Below are 22516 nucleotides of genomic sequence, written 5' to 3'. Positions count from 1 at the left end.
GTTTTGCTGCACCGATCAGCGTAAAGTATTTCTGAAGGTTTTGCAGTATAGGCTTTTATATCCTTGCACGCATTGGCGGAAAGTTGCCATTTTTCCGAGGGGCGGGGTTGGGGGAGGGGGAGAGATGCGGCGACGAGCTTTAATAGCCTTTAATAACAGTCACACTTGAAGGTACTTTGTGTGACCTCGAAGAAGTGTTCACCGAAGTTACGACCCTAAATGAGTACTTACAAGACTTCATAGTAGGAGACAGTTCAATTTCACAGCCTGAGTCCTCTCGCACCACCGAAAATCTGCCGGCGTCTCTCGGCGGTGTGATATTTTTTTGTGTAATTGTCTTATACTTCGCTATCACTAATACTGCTCCGCCTTTCCGGCAAAACTGGAGCCTTTATTTATTCTTTTTTTCCTTTTTAATTTTGAGTCCAATATAACCACTGCAGCGCATGGGTTATATTGATTCTGATTTCTAGTGAATCCAGATATGCGTAATTTCGGTGACTGAGTGAATTATACACATTTATGACCTCTGCATGCAAGTGGCGATGTTTCCAACCCTGATAAATGTTGTAAATTATTATAAGAGTTGTGTCTTTTTTTCGTGAGTTGTTAGCGTTGCCTACTGAAAAGAGAAGCAATAGTGAGACACATTTCATTCACGAGCATTTCACACGCCATTGAAAAAATACTATGCCGAAGGGGTGAGTGAAGTATACATGTTTTTTTTCTTTATTTTTTCTGTCAAGATCAAACAAGCACACATAACAGTTTGAACCAAGGTGAACCTACAGCAACATATTCATTCTCTAAGCATAGGCTATACATACCATGAGAAATAATCGTTAGTTGGCTACCTCCTGTTGAAAAAATGTAATAACCTTGTCTTGTGTATATATTTAAATATATTGTGTCTGTGCATGGTGTTCACAGTGGAACTTAAAAAAAAATATGTAGAAGCGGCAAAATATGAGTGAAGTAGTCGCTGCTGGTGCATTTACTGCGCTTGTACTCGTATTGCCAGAATTGGCAGATATAAAACGAAAGTATGAATAAAAGGCCATGCACGTCCGCGCCAACAATGATGCAGTAAGCCTCTGCAAACAATATAATTTTATGTGAAAAGGTATAGGAAACTCAAAAGAAACCTCAAATGATGTGGGTAACAGCCCTCTGGTAGAGACACCTAAGGGGGCCGGGAGCTCTGCCGCCGCCCCCAGAAACTTTCAAAGGGGCTCGATCCCCGGATGTCCTTCGTCTCGACGTCCTGAGGTCTCCTTCTGCTGGGTTATTTCTCCTTCATTTTCTCTGTCGCGATGCGCCGTTAGCGGCCACCTTCGCAATTAGATTTAGATTCCGCCGTGTTGCTGAAACTTGTGTCTGTTTCGAACCACAGCTTAATAATTGTTATTTGCTCTTTCCGGAGAGCTTCGCCTATATGGGCTCCCTTGCTGCGCGCGGGATCGCCTCTTCCTAGCTGGGACTGGCACATACATATATATTATATACTTGGCCTATTTTTGTTCAAAATCATTCGTTTCACAAACGTGCTAGCGGCGACCGCACGCTGCAGACATGTCACAGGTATCCATGCCATCTATCCATAGCTTCGTCAGTCGTGGATGAAGCTTCTGCAGATGACACATGTTTGGAGAATTTACCATGACCTCGCGCCAGGCGCAGGTGGCGGATTAGCTAATTAAAGCGTTATAATAAACCGTGTGACAAAACGGGACACGAAGGTAATGCGGGTGTCACACGGTGACACTTTCGGCCGCAATCTAACTAGATTGGGAAAACATTTCTCGGTCGCGATAGGCTCGAACATTTGCACGAGATGCGTCAAGGGAACCAATCGCGCTCGAGATGTTCAATCCTTATCCGGCTCGATTGCGACTGAAAGAGCCTCATGTGACACCGGTATGAGAATGGGAACAGTCTGCGCTCGTCTGTTCCCATCTTTTACCTTGTGCCCCGTCATCTCACGCACTTTGCTCCATTTGTTTTATTTATCAGACTGATAGATATATATTTGCAGAAAGTGCGCAAATTATTATGCCCTCGTATACTAAACTCAGACAGCACTACCTATAATGTAAGGTGTGTGCAAATATTCGAAATTTTTAATGCGAATCGAACTGCCTCTTCCACTTGATTCATAATCGATTCAATAATTCACTATTCAGCATTGTTGAATATTTCTTTCCTTCGAATGTATTAATACAAGAACCATTACTGGGAGTCTTCAGGGAGAGGAAACGATGGAATTGAGGACTCTTCCAAATCCTTCTATTGCAGAAGAACTGCGGTTGCCAAGTAGGGTCACCAGTTCCTCATCGAACGCCCTGGGAAAGCAACTTCTAATTTTCAGAGATTCAGTAAGAATGGCTCGCTTTTAGGCTTCATACGTGGATCCTCTGTCTGTGCCAAGCGTAGGGAAATAAAATACTTGACTCGATTTGAATTTTTTGTATCGATTTATTATTCGGTTAGTATCTCCGTGTTTGAATCTCCTCAAAACAATGTGCGACACTGTTTTGTCACGGTTCTCTCCGTCAACGAGCACACTACTACGCGTGCATCTGGTGAAATCCATATTTCCTTGTTCAGTCACTGTTATCGTCATGTGGCACCAGACAACCATGAAAACAGTTATTTTTCATTTGCAAGCTCTTCACTTGTCCGGACGTCCCATTGGGACCTGAATTAGACAAATCTGTCGAATAGCGCACATAATTCTCATTTGTTTTCTCCCCAAATGGAACTCTTCGCAAATTTCGTGTTTCACCCTGTCCTTAGAAGAAAAGAAATGTTCGATTCGATATTCGAAGGTCGTCTTTCTCGAATACTCGTATTCGATTTGACTCGGAAATTTCGCTATTCGAACAACCCTAGTATAGTATAGATAACAGCGCACTTTTTATGACATCTTCGTCTCGTGTATAGAGCTCTCGCATATCGTTGTCCAAGGAATCCGTGTGTGAACGTGGCTTTCCGGAACCTCTTTAGTTTCCGCGATGTCAGTGTCAGCTGTCTCATTTTTTTCCCTCTTCACTCTGCGGTCTGTGCTCGTTGGGCGGCGAGGACCTCAAGATTTACGACCTTACGGCGAGCCAAGTTAAACTCAGGATGGGCACGAGGAAACGTGTACTGCGCGTGCGCTTTGTCGATCGCCAAACAGGCGGAAGTGCCTCGTGCGCAACAATAGGCACTAGAGGGTCACTCTTGCATGTGTTTGCAAGTGTACACAGAGAGAAACGAGAGTGGACGCAAATGTGCCTCTTTGCGCTGTGCGATGGTTCAGGCCTTCCAGCAAATATGCGAAGGAGGGAAAGCAAACATCGCAAAGCTGACTTTACGAAAGAAAGATCAAATAAAACTCCAGTGAGACAGGTTATAGAAAAGTAAAACAATGAAACGCTTTTTGAGAGAGCAGCTGGCATGACTTGCGTTCGCCTAAAAGAAAGAAAAAAAAGTGCGTGTGCGCTTTAAGCGCTGAGCGTACCATCCGGTCAGCTGTCGAGCGCGTTAAGGGCTGATGTTGATGTCACGCTAGGCAACAGCCTCAACTGCTCTACGTGTACCTTAGTTCGTAACGATCCGTTCCATGTTCCATTATTTTAGCCCTTCGTCATTTGCCCGGATGAAGCCTGATTCATTACCGCTGCAGGATCAGTCCCTCTACGCAGAGGATGTTAAGGAAAAGAAAAAAAAAAGAACAGACTCGTTAAAAAATGTACGGCTCCACGTGAACGTACGTTGAATCCCATATATGTTAGCAAACATTTTCTAATCTCATCGCGCCATCTTATCCTCCGGCGGCCCGGCCCGTTTTAACTGCCTTCAAACCTACTACATTAATTACCTAAACAGTTCGCAGGTTATCTTCTCTACGCATTACGACCTATACATAGACTTCACTTCCACTAAATCTCAACCGTAGAATATCAGCTGCACTACTATTGCTCCACGTCGCGCTTTTCATTTTTCATTCCATTCGTCATTGCGCTGTGCTTAACTTCTTCTCAAACCTCGTTATTTTTTCAAAAGTTTGAGCATTGCAGATTTGTACGTGTAGAATACACTAATTATACATTCCAAATGCACATACATTGGAACGGAGAACTTGTTTTGATCGGCATCCACAGCACCGAAATGTAAAAAAAAAAAACCCTACCGATTGTGCAAAGCAAATTTTATTGCGATAGTAATTGCACGGACACAGGAGGTGCGTTCGCGATGCCGTAGTTCTAGTAACGTTGCTGCCGCCGCCGCCGTGCTGTCCCAGTATCGACGGCGCATGTGCAGCCCGCACGTTGAGGACCTCCAGAGACACACAGTGCATTGAACTCCAAAAACCACCCGTGACAAAACCGTCTGGCTCCGCTCGGTCGACTCTGTCGGAGCCAAGGCAGCTGTCTGGCTTCCGCTGCAAATGAGGTGGAGGGGACTGGGGAGAAAGTGAGGAATGGCTTTGCGAACTTCCTGCCTGCCTATATAGTCGTGAGCCCACATAACAGCTGCAGTTGCAAAAAAAAAAAAACACAAGCCATCGCCGTACGCTTCACAGAGTAGCGCAATTTTATTGTAGGACTGTCCATGGGCACAGGCGTGGCCTGTTGTCTGCTGTCCTAGAGCTTTTCAATGAGAATGGCAGAACCACCGCCGCCTCCGTTGCAGATGCCGGCCAGGCCGTATTGCCAAGGTTGGAGATGAAGAGCGAGCCTTCCCGTGATTCGAGCTCCCGACATTCTGCGCGCCAACAGTTATGGTGCACAATTATCAGTCGAGTCAACTGTGTACAAGTTGTCGAAAATAAAATTGGATGAGTGATCTCGATTCAGAAGCACAGCAACAACGGAGAAACCTCTACCTAAACCGAGCAGGTACAGGTAGTTGCTCCCAACACGCGTATCCTAATCGTCAATATATGTATATATATATATATATATATATATATATATATATATATATATATATATATATATATATATATATATATATATATATATATATTGTGGGAATGCGCGACCCTCGCGCCTCCCCTGATGTTTTTCCCGCATAGCGCGTCTCCTGTGGTCCCGCTTCGCAACGTGGCCTGCGTGACGTCAGCGCGGTTGATGTGGTTAAAGCGCACTCCGAGAGATGGCGCTAGTGTTGCGCGGCTGCGGGGTTACCCTCGGCGAGAGAGACAAGGCGCGCTCTCTTGGCTTCGAGACAGCAAACGGGCTGCACGTGCAGCAACGCTCTTCCCCGGCGGGTCGCCGAAGCAGCGCGGAGATTCCGCGCGCGCGCTCGGCGACCGATGCTTCTGCGAGACCGCCTCGCGTGGCCGCCTTCGAACGCGCCACGATCCGCGTGACTATACACGCGAACGACCAGGCGTTGGGATCCAGCATGGGGCGAACATATTCGCTCGCTTCCGGTCGCGGTAAGTCGGACTTCTAGATTTGTCGCGCGCCCATCGGCATGTTTTGTGGATAGCAACTCGGCTAGCAGGCATTGATGTATGAAAGGTGCAATAAATGCCCTTGTGATTGTTTGCACTACTGTGTTGTCGTTCCTTTGTCCCAAGAGTACGGTGTGAGATATCCCACATCAGACCCCACATCTGGCGCCCAACGTGGGGCTCTTGGGGCATGGGACGATAATTTTAAGTGTTGCTTCGTTCGAGACCTTTGTTTGAACCGAAGCGTAGGCCTAGCGTGGATTTTGATCGCTAGCGTCAGCGGCGTGCTTTCTTGAGCGAGGCGGCGGTGGCTGTAGTGTGTTTGAACATGTCAACTTACTAAGCCTTTTCGCAAGTGTTTTTTTAATGGCATTCGTTGGTACGAGAGCCACGTGGTCTGCATCCTGGGAGAGCGAGGCTGAGCGCCCGCGGAGCAGTGGCAAGCCTGAAGCGAGTGAGTACGGAAGCCTCGTGGGTGGTCCGAATTTCCTATGTAAATATGTAAATAGCTTCTTCTATCTCTTTGACTCTGATGAAGTCGCGGCTCTGGGAGCCGGGTGGCCGCGGGCCACGGGTGCCACTACGGGCTGACTGGTATTGCGGCCTGGCACCGGGCGCTCCGACACCGTCTGGGACGGTGGGCGCCGTCAACTCGGATGCTGTGTGCACCGAGCGGAGTAGGACCACCTCACAGAGCTGACGTCTCCTCGCGGCTGCCGGTTTTGCGCCCATCTTGGGTGTTTTTTGTTGGATGCCGGTTGTTGTCAGAGTAGCGACGCTTTAGGCCTAAGGCTTTACGAAGCTGCCTGTCGCACGTGGAGGGACACAACCTGGTGGACCGTGGCGTTGAGGTGTTGCAATTTGCTTCCCTCATTCTATTTAGCTTCGCACGAATTGAAATTACTCGTTCGACTCAAGAAAGCGAGCTTCGTTCACGTGAACTTAGCATCTGAGTAGCTGCCTGATCTTTTGCTAGCCGAGTTGAACATCGTACCACGTGGGCGATGCGCATGCAGACTTCCTCTCCCTTGCACTACTTTAGTGTTTGCCGAGTGTGTTGAGTTTACGCAGTGTGATTGGAGTCATCCCTGGTTTGCCGTCGCCTGCACATCGTCTGCGCTGCTGCCCCGGACTACGATCGAGCCACCCCGGGCGATGGTGATGCTGTGGCCAGTTCGGCGCGGCGACTTCGGCGGCCTCCTGTATCCAGCTCACAACCCTCGGCGGCGGACAAAAGAGCCGGCGGTCACCGACAGCTACTGCGGCTCCCGCCAGCAGGGCGAGTCGGCGCGAGCGACGCTTGCTCGTACCGACTACTGCGTCGTCGTCTCCGGAGTCCTGGCCTGGGATCGTGCCATCGAGGCTGCAAAGCTGCTGCTGTGACCGGCGGACGCCAGCGGTGTACCCAAGGACAGTCGGCTCGCATGTTATGGACAGCGTGTAGACATTTATTCGGCGCGGACACTGTTACATGTACTACCTTGTCGCGAAGCGCGCGTTGATGTGAGACCGAGTGACATGTTTCGCCGGAATAAGAAGTGATTTAAGGTTGGGGGGATGTGGGAATGCGCGACCCTCGCGCCTCCCCTGATGTTTTTCCCGCATAGCGCGTCTCCTGTGGTCCCGCTTCGCAACGTGGCCTGCGTGACGTCAGCGCGGTTGATGTGGTTAAAGCGCACTCCGAGAGATGGCGCTAGTGTTGCGCGGCTGCGGGGTTACCCTCGGCGAGAGAGACAAGGCGCGCTCTCTTGGCTTCGAGACAGCAAACGGGCTGCACGTGCAGCAACGCTCTTCCCCGGCGGGTCGCCGAAGCAGCGCGGAGATTCCGCGCGCGCGCTCGGCGACCGATGCTTCTGCGAGACCGCCTCGCGTGGCCGCCTTCGAACGCGCCACGATCCGCGTGACTATACACGCGAACGACCAGGCGTTGGGATCCAGCATGGGGCGAACATATTCGCTCGCTTCCGGTCGCGGTAAGTCGGACTTCTAGATTTGTCGCGCGCCCATCGGCATGTTTTGTGGATAGCAACTCGGCTAGCAGGCATTGATGTATGAAAGGTGCAATAAATGCCCTTGTGATTGTTTGCACTACTGTGTTGTCGTTCCTTTGTCCCAAGAGTACGGTGTGAGATATCCCACATCAGACCCCACAATATATAGTGCACATAATCTAAATGTAAGAACGCTGGGAAACATGCAAAAGGAATAGTAAGTAAAAAATTCCGCTGAGTCTTGCGGTAAAAGAAAAGAAATAACAGAAAGAAGAGACGAACCTGCACGTGGTGCTATAAATTAAGGTGTGGATTTTTTATCTTGCAAATTCGCGAGACGGTGGGAACAAAAGTTAAACTAGTTTGGTGGTACATTTACTCTGTAAAATTAAAAAAGAAGATTCCGACTTTTTATGTGCGAAAACCACGGTTTTATTATGAGACAGGCAGTAGTGAGGAACTGCGGATTGATTTTGACCCCCTACATTGTAAAATAATTATCACCCTTAAAAGTGAAAACGGGTGCAAATTTGTCCATAACTCAAACCCTTAAAGTGTCGGTTATATAAATCACCCCCCAAGGGTGTGAGTTCTAGGCACATTTACACCCTTTTTAACGTTTATTGGTGTAAGCTATTTCACAGTGTAAGGTTTTTTAACGTGCACCAAATGCTCGGTACACGGGCTGTTTTGCAATTCACCCTCATCGGAATGTGGCCGCAGCAGCCGGGATTCGATCCCGCGTCCTCGAGCTTAGTAGCGCAACGCCAAAACCCCTTAGCCACCACGACGGGTGCATTCACTCTTTGGCACATATTCAGTGACACATACATAATGCAACTGAAACGCAAATAGACGCCTGCTGGGGAAAATTTAAGCTTTAGAAGCATAACAAAAGAAAAGAACAAATGCATTGTGCAGTTTTCATTCCAGCTGACAAGCAGTTAGCGTACTGATGCAGCGCACCTGGAGGAAGACTGTATGAAATATGAATTATAATAAAATACATATTACGGAGTCTTCATGCACGTGTGCATACGCGCGTTTGCACGATCGAAGCTTGCATAAAACAGATGTAAAGAGTTAATAATGACGTGACGGAGCTCAGTCGAGATAAGTCTTACGTGTAGTGAGAGTACAACACCTCCGATAGAAGAGCACTGAGAAGGAAAAAAAAGAAAGAAAGAGAAATACATTGGAACAGGAGCGGAAGCAGAGTTATATATAGAGGCAGGGAGACAGCGAAGCAAAACGAATTATGGTCGCCATCAAAGCAAACTTGGAAAAACGATACGAAAAGACGGGTTCGTTATTGGGATCTGGGAGTGCAGCTGCACGTCACTGTATCGTCACAGGAGACCGCCGCACGACCCTTAGAGGAAAAAGAAAGGATCATTAAAAATAGATAGATAGATAGATAGATAGATAGATAGATAGATAGATAGATAGATAGATAGATAGATAGATAGATAGATAGATAGATAGATAGATAGATAGATAGATGTTTTTTTCATGCACGATAAGCGAGTGTCCACTGTACTGTTAAACTGCAAATAGCTATACTGATTTCTCATATCCAACATGAATGCATTTTGACTGTTTTATTTTGCGGCATATATTTCAGAGCATGCGCCCTGGTTTTTTACTATTATTCTTTTTCTGATTATTCGAACAGTCCCTAAGTATATAATTTTCGCTGTGGTTGAGAATTGACACTTCTACATGTGCAGGCAACCTTTTGTTTTGTTTCCTAGCGTATTGTTTTTGCATTCATTAATTGGCGTTGCCAGTAGCGTGGTTTATCTATTTCCCAGCAATTGATTAAGTATTACTTCTGTATAACGATGCATCATGCGAAGACGCAATCGCGTTTAATGATTAATTTGTGCAATAGCTCTTATATTTTCTCGCAATCTCCGAAAAAAAAAAAAAAATGGGCATGTATGTTTAAGTATACGATTCAATTTTGCGTTCATAGGTAGAATGGAAAAAGCAGCGCGACAAAGAATGCCGATAAGAGTATTTATAAAGAACCCCATTCGAATCACTTTACACCCTACTTATCAGTGTCATAGTTTTAATACATCTAGATTTTACGCAAATTACAGCGAACGTTTTTAGGCCACTATACAGCCATGTCCCATATACGTTTTGCCATTGACCACATGCGCACCATCGGCTGTACCACACCATTTCTTGGCACTCTTTAGCCATTACTGGCCTTTGCGCCACAAAACCTTATATCATCATCATCATCATCATCATCATCATCATGATCGTCGTCGTAGTCGTCGTCATCGTCGTCATCATCATCATCATGATCATTATAAAGGACCTCATTTTCTACGTGCTTTTACTAAGTGCCAAAAAAATGCGCCGTCAAACGCATCATTAATTTATTAAGCAGCTTTCAATGCATTCTTTCCTGTGGTTTGGCACGTTTGTTCGGTCGGTTTATTGCCGAATAAGGAGTGCCGGTCCGGGATAGAGTGAAATAACAAACTGGGCTCTTTTTTTTACCTTCATGACTTTTCATGCATCGCAAGACAAAATTGCACCCTTTAGGAGTGTATATATCTCGAAATACGTGTTATTCTCAGAATTCTTACCGAGATGATAAACCTTGCGAGTTCACCGGCTGCCACGCACGGCCTAAATTGCACAGTTAAAAAGCTAATCGATGAGATTTTGCAAACTTGTGTTTCGGCTTCTCCGTCCGCGTCTTCGGTAATCCGACAAGAGGAGCAGAATTGTGCTATCTGGCACACACGATTTTTAAGTAATTCTGCTAACTCTAAAACGAAAAAAATCCAAGGACACCTAAGCACTTCTTGGGAGTTGTGAATGCGAGAGCATTCATGTACAAGTGAACACCGCTGCGCGGTCCTTCGAGTTTCGCGCTGTGAGTAATGCACAATATCGATATGTGCTGCCTGAGACAGCAAGCAGTAGCGGCCTGCAGTGCCAAGGTCACATGCCACCGACGTCCTGGGCGACGAGAGACCCAGGAAGCAGCAGCGGCCACCATGGCCGGCAAGTGCGCGCAGCCTCTAAGCCCAGTGGGGGTGACAGAGAGATACGGACCTCGCACCGGCTTCCGAGAGCGAGAGCGAGGGTGACGTGGCGTTGCGGTGATGCCCTCTTCCCTCACGCAACACCTGGCGCGCTATTGCGACAGGAAGTGTCCCCTTTCACCCGCTCTGCTCCATCTAGGCGCGCTCGTGACCTGGCATCGCAGCCAATAGAAACTCCGTCGAGGCGCGGTCGTGACGTGGCGTCGCAGCCAATAGAAATTTACTTGCCATTTCGGTGCTAGAGACGACAGACGCCGGCTTTATCGCTCAATGGGCCATTTTGACGCCTTCGCATAAAAAAAGAAGACGCCTATATAACTACGATATTGAAACATGGTCAGGGCGGCGACATGCAAGCCTGGCGTGAAAACCCTGCCTGTATTTTTAAGTAACGTGATAGTGGCTTGCACATTCGGTTGCAGTAACAGGTCATTCATCTTTGGACATGTGTGAGTGCTTTCGTTTCCATTGTTACCGGTACCAGCCCATTCTTTGTTGTAGATAGGATGCATATTTATTATTTGCGTACCAGCCCATGAAGAAGTCCCAGGCAACGAAGCCGCTCATGAGCTCGCCCGAGCACTCTACCACCGGGCAACTCTAGAGCAGCCAGTTCCAGGGATAAAAGATGGCATGATCACGTACAGGGAAATTGTCGATCACTACAAAGCCGAAAGAAGAATCTTTCCGCTTCCGCATCGGTCTCTCTCTCTGGAGGACGCTCGCATTTGGCGACGCCTCCAGGGAAACAATTATACATCACCACATTGGATCTACTTAACACAGACGAGGGACTATAACGACGCCCTCTGCAAAATTTGTAAGCAAAAAGGTACGCTAGACCATATAATATGGGAGTGTGCTGGCTCCCCAGGGGCCAAGGAAAACATTGAGAGTAGAGAAGCCTGGGAGGCCTTGCTCCAGAGCGAGGCTGAAGACGACCAGCATCAAGCAATCCGCCTGGCCGTTAAGGCCGTGAAGACTCACCGTCCTCAACGCGCGGGGACTGCTTCGTCCTCCTCCCCTACCTACGTGTAGGTTAAGAGGCGGGCACCCCAGCTCGGTGGAACAATAAAGTTTTCAATCAATCAATCGATCAATACCAGCATGATGAGCAGCAACGGAGCCAGCTGTGGAAGAAGACGACGATGACGACGAACGCGCGAGCAGTGGCATGAGCCATTACTGATGATGATAGTCTTTGCTCACAGAGATTTGTTGACGGACACGAAAAATGCACAGAACTCTAGCCGTAAATAGCTTTGCTGTAATAAACGCGCCTAACTGGCACGCCCTGTTGAAACTCTGTCCACGGACCACTTGACGTTCCCAACACCTATCTAAATTTCGTTGCGCCTTTGTCCAGGTAAGAGAGATAAAAGCAATGACTAACCAGAGGAACGAGGGGAGTCTAACCAGAGGATATCTACATTTGGATACCCGGTACTGCAGAAGGGGGAAGTGGATGGGAAAAGCGAGAGAAAATGAAGGGAAGAATGAACAACGTAAAAATATAATAAATATAAAAATGTCTATGTGGGCGCTGTCACACAGCCTGTGAAAGCGCCACATGGTCACACCGCGCCAGTGTCCTACTGTGACATACGACGACCCACAGTACACAGTGTCGCCTCTCGGTAGGCACTAAACTCTTGGAAAGCACTGTTCCTATTTGCAGTGACAGTCTTGGACTCGACTTTCTCTACTACGTCTACAGTCGGAAGAGCAGCTTTGCTGTGAAAAGAGAGAGAGAGAGCTAAAGACAGAGGAAGATAGAAAAAAAACAATGTAAAGACAAAGTCGACTTACCCAAGCGGATGCCCCAGGCTAACTCCGCCTCCATGAATATTGACCTTTGAGTGGTCCAGACCGAGATGTTTCATGTTGCAAAGCACTGCAGCACTGAAGGCTTCGTTTATCTCGATCATGGACATGTCTTCGAATTTCAAGCCTGCTTGATTCAATGCCTAGTAGAGGTGGCAAAAAAAAAAGGCGAGGAGGAGGGGCAGCAGTAATGCAAGTCATGGCAAATAAACGAAGTCGAAAATGCGAGAGCTTTAATTAACTACGCCGCTTCGTCGACCGCGAAATAGACGCGCACACAAAAAATGTCACAGGCTAAACCCTTCCCCACCAACCGCGACCGTTGAGTGGCTACGGCCGTACTGCTTCTGAGCACGAAGTCTAGGGTTCAGCTCCCGGTCGCGTCGGCCGCATTTCGATCGAGACGGGAATGCAATTACGAACGTGTACCACGCTTAGGGTGCACATAAGAGAACATCAGGTGCTAAAAATTAACCTGCAGCCTTCCACGACGGTGTCGCTCGTAGCCCAGCGTCCTGCTTCGGGACGTTCAACCCCCGTGATTCAATTTGTTCCCCTCTGAAACCCGTATGAAAGTTTTATGAATACGATGCTGGCTGGGTCGGGTAGTCAAGGACAAATTGTTCTTTGGGCTTTTCTTCACGCCCTCCTGGCTTTCTTGTAGTTGATGTTTCCGGAACGGGCGTTCTTAGAAAACAATCACTCATCGATATTGCCAAGCACTTGCTCTACAGACCCAGGGGGTCTATTAGTCCAGAGCTCTCTGCTACATCTCTCGTAGTCAATTACCGCTCAGTTTTGGGACATAGATCCTCATCAAAAATCAAGGAGAAAAATATGAAAATTTACACATAGCAGGCTCTTGACACATTTTAGCCAGCTATGCTGGCTTAAAAGCAAAAGAAATTGGTACGTGGTGTAAAGACAGCCTCAAATATACCCTGTAGTCATAGCAAAGCTTGAATATTCTTGGCTGGAACACTTTCGCATGTATTAAAGAAACACCACAATATCCTAATGCAAAGTGAACGCCTCAAAAACATATTCTCTGGTCCGCCTAAAGCAGTATACCGTAAAGATAGAAATATTCGAGATATACTAGCATCATCATCTAAGACTGACTGCCCCCGCCGTCGGATGCCACCCTTGACCAAACCGTGATGTTAAGTCTGCCCCTACATGGTCACATCGCAACTGGTTACTAGTACATCTTCAAACTTTTGTTTAAAAATCAAAGGCGATTTCGACTGCGACACAAAAAACGTAATATACATGCTTGAATGTACGCTCTGCACAAAACGGTACATCGGACAAACAGAAGGGCCTTTAAGATTCCGCTTTAACAATCATAAATCCCACACGTTACCCAACCTGCCCATCTCAAGACACGTGCGTCTTCCTAACCACTCATTTGATAAACTGAGAGTCACGTTGCTTGAATCTGGATTTCGTTCAAATTATGATAGAGAAGTCCGTGAATCCTTCCTTATATATAAGTTTGATACCGTCGCGTGTGGTATGAATGAATGCGGAGGAAAATTGAGTTGCCTGTCTTTGTAGCCCGTCACTTGTCCCTTCTTCCACTAGTACGTCGCTATTCCCCTTTTTCTGTGTCTGTGCTTTCTTGATAACATAGCGCATATTGAGCACATATTGACGTTTAGTTGTCACGTGGCGATTGGTTTTTACAATTCATTTCGGTGCGTTTTTATGCTTTGTTTTTAGATGATATGTTTGCAATCGCCATGGGTCTATACACGTGTCAGCTGTCCTTTGAACGATTCAGATGCATTTTGTTCGCCCATTTTATTCGGTTTTCATGCAAACATATCTTCATCTGGTTGATAGGCACATGTATATTAACTGTACTGACATCATGCAATGTATTCTGATGAAGGCCGGACGCCGGCCGAAACGTCAATAAACCGCGTCATACGCGCGTCTACTTCACTGTGTATATATATATATATATATATATATATATATATATATATATATATATATATATATATATATATATATATATATATATATATATATATATATATATATACATATATACATATATATATATATATATATATATATATATATATATATATATATATTGTGCAGCTGATCATCGCTTGCTCCGGAACACCGTCATTTGCATTTCGCTCTTGGAAGAACTCACCAGAAACAATTCGTAAATTGCAATATGTGTCATAAAGTAATTCAAATAAAAAGATAATTGAAATGGTGCATTTTAATTAGTTGAATATTTGTTTTGATTTTTCGTGTAAGCAATGTCCCCATCTCTGAATAATCCAGATCAAGGACTATAATTACGTTACCTTCAACAGGCAATTTGAAAAAAAATTCATAAAACTTAATAATGACCACCCTGTATAGTTGAAACTAGGCTAAGATCTAGATTGCCCATTCGAACTGCCGCAAATCTGCCGGCGCTTTGCTCCCTAACTCTAAACACAGCTCCCAGGCAGGACGGGTTCACAAATATAAGGCTCAGAAACCTGCACGACGACTACTCGGTAGAAGCCCTAACAACTTTCTTTAATAGCCATTGGGAAGCGGGAACACTGCCGATGAAATGGAAGCACACCCACATAATAGCACTGATACCAAAACCGGTCAAGACTCCAGGCCTCACCAACATGCGACACATATCCCTGACGTCGTGCCTGGGCAAACTTTCCGAAAATGCGGTGCTCAATCGCCTGAAGTACCGCGTGGATGAGACTGGTTTCTTTACTGGCCCAATGTAGGCTTCAGGCCGCAATTTCCTACTCATGACGTGAAGCACTGGACCATGTCACCACACATGGAAAACCCATACTCGCACGGGACCTTAAAGGAGCATTTGGCAATGTAGCTCAGGAGACCATCTTAAAAAACACTTATCGCAACCAAATTACGGCGATCGAATCGATAATTATGTTCGAGCGTGCTAAACACACCGCACGGCAACGGTAGGCGTGGATACCTTGAGAACAGAAGAAAAAAAATTTCCTAATAGAGGCACTCCTCAGGGATTGATCTTATCACTTTTTCACTACAACGTAGCCATGCAAAACTTTCTAGAGTATCCGGAGAAGATCCCACACGTTCGTCGCGCCATATGTGCAGCCAACATGATCATTTGGACAACTCCAGGCCCGGATAAAGAACAGCGGGATGCCCTACAAGCGGTGTCACCGACTACGTTGGCGAATCCAGCCTGCAATGCAGCCCAGAAAAATCCTAGCTGCTCGTCCTCAAAAATACACCCAGAAGAAGTAGCATGAGTAGAAATGCCATTGAAATGCAACTCAGGTGAAAACCTGTACCCAGAGTCCAAACACTCCGCATATTAGGTGTTCACATGCAAGGCTATGCTCGCAATAACCACACTATAAACGCACTAAGACAAACTGCATGCCTACGGCGTAGCTCGCACGATCACCAGAGTCGCCAGTCACAGACATGGCATGAACGAAGAAGACCAATGCTACGCTTGACTCAGGCGCTTATCATCAGTAGAATCACGCTCGCAACACCTTACCTCAACCTAACATCAACTGAGAGTGCCCACATACACGTATTATTATGAAAAGCGTACAAACAAGTCTTCGATCTTCCTCTAGACGTAGATAAAACGAAACTTTTTTCCCCGGGCATCCAGAACACCTTAGACGAACTAATTGCAGCCCCACCGACGTGCACAATTCCCAAACCTCAACCTCAATAGAACGGGCAGAGCAACTCTCGTACGCTACAACCAACAGTCAACGAGCACTTCGCAAGTCCCTGCATAAGCAAATAACTGTGGCCCTTATTCAGCGTAACACGCACCCGTAGTATCACTTGGGCAGGAGAAAAGCACGAGCCAAAGCAATAGAAAGAGGATATGGGCACTTTCTAATAATAAAGTAACATTTTCGAAAAACCGTTACTACTGACTCTCGATTATTCGGACATTCGCGTGGTCCTGGTCCTGTCGTCAGAATTATCTGTCAGTGACCGTATTTCCGAGAAACAACCTTCAGTGGTACAGCTTTCTCGCCTTAATAAACGGTTGGAATGTTCCAAATGGTCATTCATTCGTGAGCGTCGGCCCTTAAACCTCCGTGCTTATTGGCCAGTTTCGCGCATAATTTTATATGTCTAATTTGGCAATATTTAACTATTTCGTGATAACCATGCATAGTGTTCGATATATCGGAATAAGTTCCAACGATAATGCACCACTAGCATATAAATTAAAACACGAATAAAACTGAGTAATTGCACCATCTGTTCCTTGCAATCGTACCACAGCCGGTCGTTGGGCGTGGCATAGACCCAAATGCACAATGTGGAGTTAGGATTAAGGCACGCGTTACAAATGCAGGCGAAGCAGGGAACGCAAGAACGCAAGAACGCAGCCTAATTCCTCTCTATTTGTTGGCGTTTGAATTTATGCCGACAGTATGTAGGCCAGTGTTTGACAGCAATCTTTGGAGACATCGAAGAAAAAGAAGTGCTTCTGCGTTATAAAAAAATGTGCTTACCTTGGGCATTGCGTATGCTGGGGAAATGCAAAAATGCAACGGTTCCACAGCAGCATCGGCGAAGCCTGAGAACAAAACAAACACAGTGTAAGAAGACGTACGTTTCACGGTGTGACAAGCGGCGTGAAATAAATTCAGCTGCGGTGCGTCTATCTACTCAGAGTTAGAGCATCGTTACACGCGTCCAAACTGTACCGAGAGCTAAAGCTTACTGTCTAAAAGAAGTCTTAGTAATCCAGTAAAACATATATTACATTTTCTTTTGCTATTTCTAGTTCACCAAGAAAACAAAATACGCATGTAGCAATTCTGCTATGCTTGGACATGCACAGTGCGGTGTAAGTCTTTATTTAATTGTCACCTGCTACAGATATACCACAGTAAGGCGAATAATGATCAACTATAAAGGATGTCTTAGGCTCGCTGCAACGCAACCTTGCTGCACCGCTTATGGCTGGCAGTGGCGTTTACGAACGCTTACTCCTACCGTATTGGAATGACTTGTATACCGATGTGCGGCTCCTGTGGGTGTGAGGAAACCATCGAGCACCTATTGTGTATCTGTCCTCGCTACAACGTCCAACGTCTCTCTCTCCGGACAGCCTTAAACAGACTGGACTCGAGACCGTTCTATGAGTCAAAGATACTGGGACCATGGCCACATCCGTCACTGGCACAAAAAGCGATTCGTGCACTAGTTCAGTACTTGAAGTGCACTGGTTTGAGAGACCACTTATAGTGCTCCTGTGGGTCATTTCGACTGCATGCAGTGTTAGATCTTTCCATATTTTCATCTTCCTATTCCCCCTTTTCAATTACCGCTGGCTAACAAACCGGACAATCGTCTGTTTTTCATCCCCTTGTTCTCTCTCTCTCTCTCGGGCGCGAATTGCAATAAAGAAAAGAAAGAAAGATAGTCCTTCTATTTATAATTGTCCCTCAACGGGTCATCCACTCACCAACGATTCGTGCCAATGGCTTCACTCCAAGCCTTTCTGCCGCTTGGCGAGTCATGAGGACACAAGCTGCCGCTCCGTCGTTCAGTGTGCTTGCGTTTGCCGCTGTGATTGTGCCTGCTTAAGAAAGAAGCAGTATTGAGCATCAAATAGGTCTCTGTTAAGCCACGTATGTAAGGTATACCTACATTCGTAAAAAAAAATATTGCTGACGTCTTAGTGTCAAACCCGACCTTTCTAATTACTCCCGAAATACTGCTCCTTTTACCAGTGGGTTGTACTGTGCGTACGATACGTACGCTTAGAATGCACCGAGTAAATACTAATACCTATGCCACCTTAAGTTCGCTTCAATCCAAGCAGAGACGAGTCGAAAGCTCAAGTTTCGATAAGGAAATAGAGTCAACCTCCACCTTCTTTGTCGAATGCTGGCGAAATCTTTCTGAGCTTCTCGAAGTCGGCGCGCTTGTATTCCTCGTCCTCGGTCACCACCACGGCTGGTTTGCCATGCTTTCCAGGGATGGTAACGGGAACGATCTCGGAAGCAAGCACCCCATCCTGAGCACAAGAGGACGAGGAGAGTAACGACGATAAACAGGTTGCTGCATACATTTATGAAGGAAATAAAATAAAATAGGAGGGTGCATTACATCAGGCAGCCAGCCTTCGTTAGCCAACTCTCCGTGAAGTCATGCCCTTCGCTTCCCCCCCCCCCCCCCCTAAAGAAGAAAAGAAGTCGGCGCAACAGATGATGTATGTAAACTGCGCTCGGCGTACTCGGCCCAGTGTGCTTAGTTTCTGGTAGGTTTCAATCGACGTACACTTGTTCGAGTGGTTTCCTAACAGCCCTGTGCACATTTTTTTTTCTCAGAATACGCTTGCGCAACTTCGGTCATTTATTGCGACTCATCACCTCCGTTGCCGCGCTACCCTGTCGCACCCGTTGTCTTTGCGGAAGAGCGTGCGGTTAGAACGGCTAGCGCGGCAGTGGAAGGCCCTAAAGATTACCGAGACACGAACATGTGTTGAACGGACCGTTTCTGGCTTCAATACAAATCGCGTTACGCTCCCTCCTGGTTATTTCCTTACTCCATGCATAGCATACATTATGCGCTTAGAACAGCTCTAGCAACTTGCGTTCTACGATGAACAACAACAACCTTAGTTCAGACGGGTAGAGTATTCACTTTAATTTGGATGTAAACTGTCGGTTACTTTAGCGGCTCAGGCAAACCGCCCAGGCTTCTCTTTCTCTTATTTCACGCGTGATCTGTCGCATCGCTAACGTCAAGGGGTGAAGTTCCAGGCTTCTCAGTTATGTTTCTCATGGGGCTGCTACGGCCTCTGTGATTGGCTCGAAAACGGCAACATGACAGAATTCGGCAACTTGGCGTAATGCTACAGCGTCCAGGCTAGAAATAAAGGGTTTTGTTAAATAATTTTATTATTTTATTGCCTAATATTGAGCGGGAAGAATTCTCGAAAGACGCTGGGTTAAGTCTTTAGTCGTACATCTGCGCTACAATTGGACCCTTCTTTATCAACAAAACCTGAACTATTCCCGAGCAAAAGCGACTAACACCAGTGGTGTCACGGGAGCAATGCACGCGAACTTCAAGGCTCCCTTTACGTCTTTTACCTTCGCTGCCTTGGCGCTTCTCTTGTAGCTTTCAATGGCGAACTCATCCTGGTCTTCCCTGGAAACTGCATACTTCTTGGCGGTATGCTCGGTACAGGCTCCCTGAAAGGCCAAGATGACGCTGAGAATGCACAATACAGTAGACAATACAAGAACAGGACAAAAATGCGACGATCGACTGGACGCGGCGCGCACCCTAAATTGACGCGTTATTACAACGATGTATCCTTTCCGTGTATCAACTTGCAGAGTAACCACGGGTCCCTGCTTTCGTGTATCATCGTAACGCAATACTCCAAGTTTCTGTCCCATGTGTTAGTGCCGGTAGAATGCAATGCCAGCACACTTTTGTTTTCAAGGATAGCAGTAAGCTGCCGGTCATGGTTTGGTAATGCTTGTCGTGCGCTCTGACCCATTATTATTCAGTATATTTTTCTTCTCCATCCGGGTCCCCTGTAACAAATGGGCCTGGGTAAATGTACTCGTGCTCATATTCTAGAAGCTCAATCACGTATTTTCCTTCTCTTGTAATTTCCAGCGTTGCCACAGCATCCTCAACAGCGTTTCAACATTGCTAAATCTTAATTGGACACCTGTATTAGGAAGCAAGTAAATTAAGGAACAAATTAAGGAAATTCGCAAACGTAAGTTACAATGTGCTAGCGCAAGGCAGGGATGCTTGAAGGTTACTGGGATAGGCCTTCGTTCTGCAGTAGACATAAAAAAAGGCTGATGAAATAGGCTGAAGAGCCGCGAACGCACCGCGGCTCTTCAGTGAGTGCCAGCGAGCATGAGTTGACATCAAGGTATTGATGTCAACTCATGCTCGCTGGCACTCACTCAAGCTCCAACTCGCACGCGCACCAACGCACGCTTGTGTTCTTACTCGCTTTCATTCACCCTTACCCGCCCCCACTCATGCTCACGCTCGCGTTTACTAACGCTTACCAGCCCATACGCACCTTCCTACTCACGCCTACTAAGACGCAGCGGCACTCACTTCCGTGCATACACACATCCAATCACACACTTCTTCATTCGCCCACACTCTGCCCGACGTCTGTGATTTCAGTGTGGGGCGAGTATGCAAGAACAAAAGCAAAACGTTCTTACTATAAGCATCCACGAGTCATGGTACGTCTCCAGAGCGCGACTATAGGTGAGCTAGTCGGTGTAAATATGGTAGTAAACAGCGCCGAAAATGAGACAAGAACAAAAAGACACGAGCCGCAGCACTGCGTCATCGTGCGAACGCTCGACGCGAGAAGTTTGCCTCGTGGTTTGCAAGAATATCTGCGGAGATCTCTATCGTCTATAAGATTCTGTTGGCAGCAGTGATCTTGCCGAGGAGTGCAACGACATGCTTAACTTATTTAACTATAGACGTACTCAGATTTGTTCTTCCATCACGAGGTTAGTGAGCGTACCAAAGCGCTTCGCATTCGCACAACATCAGTGTACTAATTGCGCTTTCAATTTCTCTGAATAGTTATGAACGAGACACTTACGGTGTCCGCGGCAGATTCATCCTCCCCCCCTCCCCCCCATCCAACAACAACTGCAACGCCCCTCACCCCTCTTAAATACTACCCCCATTTCGTAATGCCATTTATCAATTACCGCATTTCCAAACAATAATGACACTAGGGGTGTGCAAATAGTGATTTTGACACCGAATCAAATACGAATCGAATAGTGCCGAATCGAATCGAATCGAACACTGTTCGAATAGTTTTCATATAATGAACAGCCATTTTCCCAATTATTACAACATAATATTCACATCCCAGTATTATTAATGCTAGTAAGTTTCTGTCATTACATAGTACGTTATGAAGCGTTGTTTATTAAAAGCACAAATGGAGCATTAGAATGGAACAAGTGTCTTCGCATGCACAGGACTCTTAAAAAAAAAAAGACATTCTGAAGTTTTACGTGCCAAAACCACCATACGATTATGAGGCATGCCGTAGCCGGTGGCTCCGGATTTATTTCGACTACCTGAGGTTATTTAACGTGCACGCAATGCACGGTACACGGGCGTTATTACATTTCGACCTCATCGAAATGCGGCCGCCGCGGCCAGGATTCGATCCCGCGCCATGGGGATTAGCAGCGCAACGCCAAAGCCACTACGCCAGCACGGCGGGTCATAGGGCTCTTCAGAGAGTGCGAATGATCGCAGTACAGCCTGCAAAGTATGGCTACCTGAGCGGCATAGCCTGCTCCACTACACAAGTTCTCATGTTCTATGTCTATACTGGCCCCGCGGGATGAAAATTTACCGTGCTTTTGCTCAAGTTTAATGTTTATTTGGGCGCAGTTAACGTTTTCACATGTTCGGAAAGTATTCGAAAAATGTTCGCATTTACGAACAATGACTATACGATTCGAAGACCGAATAGATTAGGACACTATTTGATTCGTTATTCGAATGTTTCGAATATTCGCACACCCCTAAATAACACGTGAATATAGTTATGTGACGTCGTTACGTACTACGCAGAAGAGTAGTGTGAAAAAAGGCATACCACATGGATCTTATGGTAGACGTCGGTCAAGCCGTCGATCAACAGACCGTCCTGGAAACAATGCTGTGTTAGTGTAACGGAGAGGCAACTCCAACTCACAATGACGAACGGACTAACAATCATATAACAACCTTCGCCCTACACACCTCACCGCTGCAACATTCGTACATACAAATGGAGGCGCATGCGCATATTGACTGACTTGATTGATTTACCATGTGCGTGTTTCTCACTTACTATGAGAAATATTAAAAAGTTTACTCGCCTGTAGCTGAACTCCACCGTACGGTGTTTCGCCTCGGCTCATGTAGTACGGGGCATTGGACATGCTTTCCATTCCTCCAGCCACTACAACCTCCTGCATACGAAAAAGATACCATTTCATAACAGGACAGGGCCCTGCACCTGCAACAACAACAACAACAACAACAACAACAACAACAACAACAACAACAACAACAACAACAACAACAACAACAACAACAACAACAACAACAACAACAACAACAACAACATCAACAACAAC

General features: G+C 46.4%; 1 protein-coding gene and 1 long non-coding RNA gene across 6 annotated transcripts in view; one reads left to right on the top strand and one right to left on the bottom strand.

Moving 5' to 3' along the window:
* Window positions 1-4454: 4454 nt before the first annotated feature.
* LOC135917245 (acetyl-CoA acetyltransferase A, mitochondrial-like) overlaps window positions 4455-22516 on the bottom strand; it is a 67074-nt gene continuing 49012 nt past the window's right edge. For 2 of the 5 annotated variants that reach the window (XM_070538633.1, XM_065450786.1), the window contains exons 6-14: window positions 22256-22348; window positions 21991-22041; window positions 19460-19561; window positions 18234-18378; window positions 17824-17940; window positions 16865-16929; window positions 12321-12478; window positions 8562-8597; window positions 4455-4749 (exon numbers count right to left, since the gene is read on the bottom strand). In XM_070538633.1, coding sequence (XP_070394734.1) covers window positions 4629-4749; window positions 8562-8597; window positions 12321-12478; window positions 16865-16929; window positions 17824-17940; window positions 18234-18378; window positions 19460-19561; window positions 21991-22041; window positions 22256-22348 — 888 coding nt within the window. In that variant the 3' untranslated portion in view covers window positions 4455-4628. The remainder of the gene's footprint in view (window positions 4750-8561; window positions 8598-12320; window positions 12479-16864; window positions 16930-17823; window positions 17941-18233; window positions 18379-19459; window positions 19562-21990; window positions 22042-22255; window positions 22349-22516) is intronic. The other 3 variants (XM_065450784.2, XM_065450785.2, XM_065450787.2) reach the window with 3 other exon arrangements.
* LOC139059969 (uncharacterized) lies at window positions 5020-7534 on the top strand. The gene is made up of 2 exons (XR_011514535.1): window positions 5020-5428; window positions 6518-7534. It is a non-coding gene; the product is annotated as an uncharacterized lncRNA (long non-coding RNA).

This window comes from Dermacentor albipictus, chromosome 5, assembly GCF_038994185.2.
Source record: "Dermacentor albipictus isolate Rhodes 1998 colony chromosome 5, USDA_Dalb.pri_finalv2, whole genome shotgun sequence".
Classification (NCBI taxonomy): domain Eukaryota; kingdom Metazoa; phylum Arthropoda; class Arachnida; order Ixodida; family Ixodidae; genus Dermacentor; species Dermacentor albipictus.
This window is presented reverse-complemented; position numbering and strand designations above follow the sequence as displayed.